The 3,043-nt window shown below is 47.2% G+C and overlaps 1 protein-coding gene across 1 annotated transcript; it reads left to right on the top strand.

Annotated features, from left to right (window-relative positions):
* Positions 1–250: 250 nt before the first annotated feature.
* Positions 251–2,257, top strand: LOC311244794 (myoblast determination protein 1 homolog 2-like; the record flags this gene model as incomplete). Its single annotated transcript, XM_084334482.1, has 3 exons — positions 251–883; positions 1,494–1,572; positions 1,893–2,257. 3 exons carry the CDS (start codon positions 251–253, stop codon positions 2,255–2,257), a joined length of 1,077 nt encoding a protein of 358 aa, XP_084190608.1.
* Between the last annotated feature and the right edge of the window lie 786 nt (positions 2,258–3,043).

The raw sequence follows: 3,043 nt of genomic DNA, 5'->3' as shown, positions 1-3,043 counted from the left end.
TGGCTCTTATAGCAGGACAACAAGTGGTTAAAGACTACAGCTGCTACATTCCTCCACTGTCCATAATCTTACATCTGGTGTATATATATAATATATATATATATTATACACTATAGGCCTTTTGTTTTAACGGTCCAGGGATTCATCTTGTGATTGCTTTTGGCCCCAGAGCCGCTCTCTGTCTTTGACATTCAACAAAACTATATACTTCCACAGTTTTTGGTGTTTGGATTTCTTTCTCCTGTAAAAGATGGAGTTGTCGGATATTTCCTTCCCCGCCTCCGCCGACGACTTCTACGACGACCCGTGTTTCGACACCAACGACATGCACTTCTTCGAGGACCTGGACCCCCGTCTGGTGCATCACGGCGTGGGCGGCGGCGTGGGGGGCGTCCTCCTGAAGCAGGCCTCGTCCTCCTCCTCCTCCAGCTCCCCCGAGGACCACCACCCGTCGTCCGCCCACCACCACCACCACCACCACGGGGGCGGCGAGCGGGGGGGTGGGGGCGGGGAGGACGAGCACATCCGCGCGCCCAGCGGTCACCACCAGGCGGGCCGCTGTCTGCTGTGGGCGTGCAAGGCGTGCAAGAGGAAGACCACCAACGCCGACCGGCGCAAGGCGGCCACCATGCGGGAGCGGCGGCGGCTGAGCAAGGTCAACGACGCCTTCGAGACGCTGAAGCGCTGCACGTCGTCCAACCCCAACCAGCGGCTGCCCAAGGTGGAGATCCTGAGGAACGCCATCAGCTACATCGAGTCGCTGCAGGGCCTGCTGCGCGGGCAGGACGAGAACTACTACCCCGTGATGGAGCCCTACAGCGGGGAGGGGGACAGCGACGACGACGACGCCTCCAGCCCGCGGTCCAACTGCTCCGACGGCATGGTGGGTTCTGATCCATTGATTGATTGATTGATTGAAAACTTTATTAACAGATTGCAGAATGGGTACAATACAGTACGGCTCAATACACACATACTCTGCTCGGGTCGTGTTGTTGTGTGTGTTATATACTTGTTGTAGAGACTAATCTTTAGGACTTATTTCATTAAAAATAAAAATAAACAATACACACAGCAATGACAGCATGAACAAAATGTATATATGTGTGTGTGTGTGCGTGTGTGTGTGTGTGTGTGTGTGTGTGTGTGTGTGTGTGTGTGTGTGTGTGTGTGTGTGTGTGTGTGTGTGTGTGTGTGTGTGTGTGTATTGTGTGTGTGTGTAAATTTTACTCAAAGTTCAGTTTGAGTACAAATGCACTCAGTTTGAGTAAAATTTACTGTGTACATTTATCATAATATTATTAGCCAACTATATTTCCATTGAAAATAGCCTATATATACATTTAGTTCATGCCCAATTTTAAAAGCATAATTGGTTTAATTTGTATATAATTCACACAGAGACATGCATGGGAATACTCAACTGTATAGCATATATTGGAACGCTATTATAACGTGTTACTAAATTGCATATTTCATGTGCTTCCCTCCAGATGGATTATGGCCCAACAACATGCAAGTCGATCAGAAGAGGCAGCTACGACAACTCTTATTTCGCCGAAACAACACACGGTAAGAAGAGAAGAGAACCCTATCTATTATATCACCGCATTTGTCTTCTATTTTATTAAAATAATATAGGCCTATATTATTGGTTGATTGATTGAAAACTTTATTTAACAGATTGCAGAATGGGTACAATACAGTACGACTCAATACACACAATTGTTAAGGGGATGCAGACCAGAGAAAGACTTTCGTTTTGTTTACATCAGGGTCCCCCATTTTCAATTCATCATAACATATAGATATTGGACCTCTCTCTCTCTATAACCGTATGAAATCAAAATGCATTTTTCTGACAGAACCGTCTCTTATCTTTATTCACGCAGTTGGATCGAAGCACGACAAGAGCAGCGCCTCGGTCATCTCCAGCCTGGACTGCCTCTCGAGCATCGTGGAGCGGATCTCCACCGACACGACACCGTGCACCGCGCCGCCGCCCCGGGACCTGCACCGGGACCTGCACCGGGACCGCGACCACCGGGACCGGGACCACTCCTCTGAGGGGGGCTGCAGCCTGCCCTGCTCCCCCGGGGAGGACGGCTCCATCCTGAGCGACACCGCCGAGCCGTCACCGACACCGACCAACAACAACAACAACAACAACAACTACCCCGGTCACCCGCCGCTGCAGGCCGCGGCGGCACCGCCGGTCCCGGTACCGGACCCGAACATGATCTACCAGGTGTTGTGAGGAGAGAGAGAGCGAGAGAGAGAGAGAGAGAGAGAGAGAGAGAGAGAGAGAGAGAGAGAGAGAGAGAGAGAGAGAGACAATCATCATAACCGGGGACAAGTATTATTATTATTATTATTATTCCCTCTATCCGTTCTTTATGAACCCTTTCACTGCCGCACGCACTACCGAACGGATCACCCTTCTTTCACATGCGACAACTCACACAGAAGGTTAACCCTTTCACTGCCACACGACAGCACATGGTTAACCCTTTACTCTAGTGTGATAGTATAGGTTTAGGTTTACTTTATTATTTGATCGAGGCCGGACAGCGTACATTAATTAATCAAACATTGTATTAGTTACAAATGTAAATGCACCCAATTTTAGCCAAAAGGCCATTTCCATTGGCGCCCCCCCCAGGTCCTGTATTATAGATCCTGTGTGGAAAAGGATTAGCAATACAAAAAAAAAACAGAATACAATCAAGATAAATAACATTAGAATAAAAACACAGACAAAAGCACATAGAACATAATTATTTATACGATAGGGATACAGGTCACAACACAAGGACAGAGCACATCATGACATATTAAAAAAGACCCTATAGACAAACACACCATATATATATATATATATATATATATATCCACACATGTAGTTCAATGTTATATCATAGTAGTAAAGGGTTAACCGTCCTTCTGTAGTGTGGCAGTGAAAGGGTTAAGAGGATCCACACCACAGACAGATATACAGTATTATTATTATAGCCTATAATAAGTCCAACACCAGTCCGACACA

Source organism: Notolepis coatsorum (genome assembly GCF_963971535.1).
Source record: "Notolepis coatsorum genome assembly, chromosome: 18".
NCBI lineage: Eukaryota > Metazoa > Chordata > Actinopteri > Aulopiformes > Paralepididae > Notolepis > Notolepis coatsorum.
Note: the sequence above shows the minus strand (reverse complement) of the source record. Positions and strands in the feature narration are given on the sequence as shown.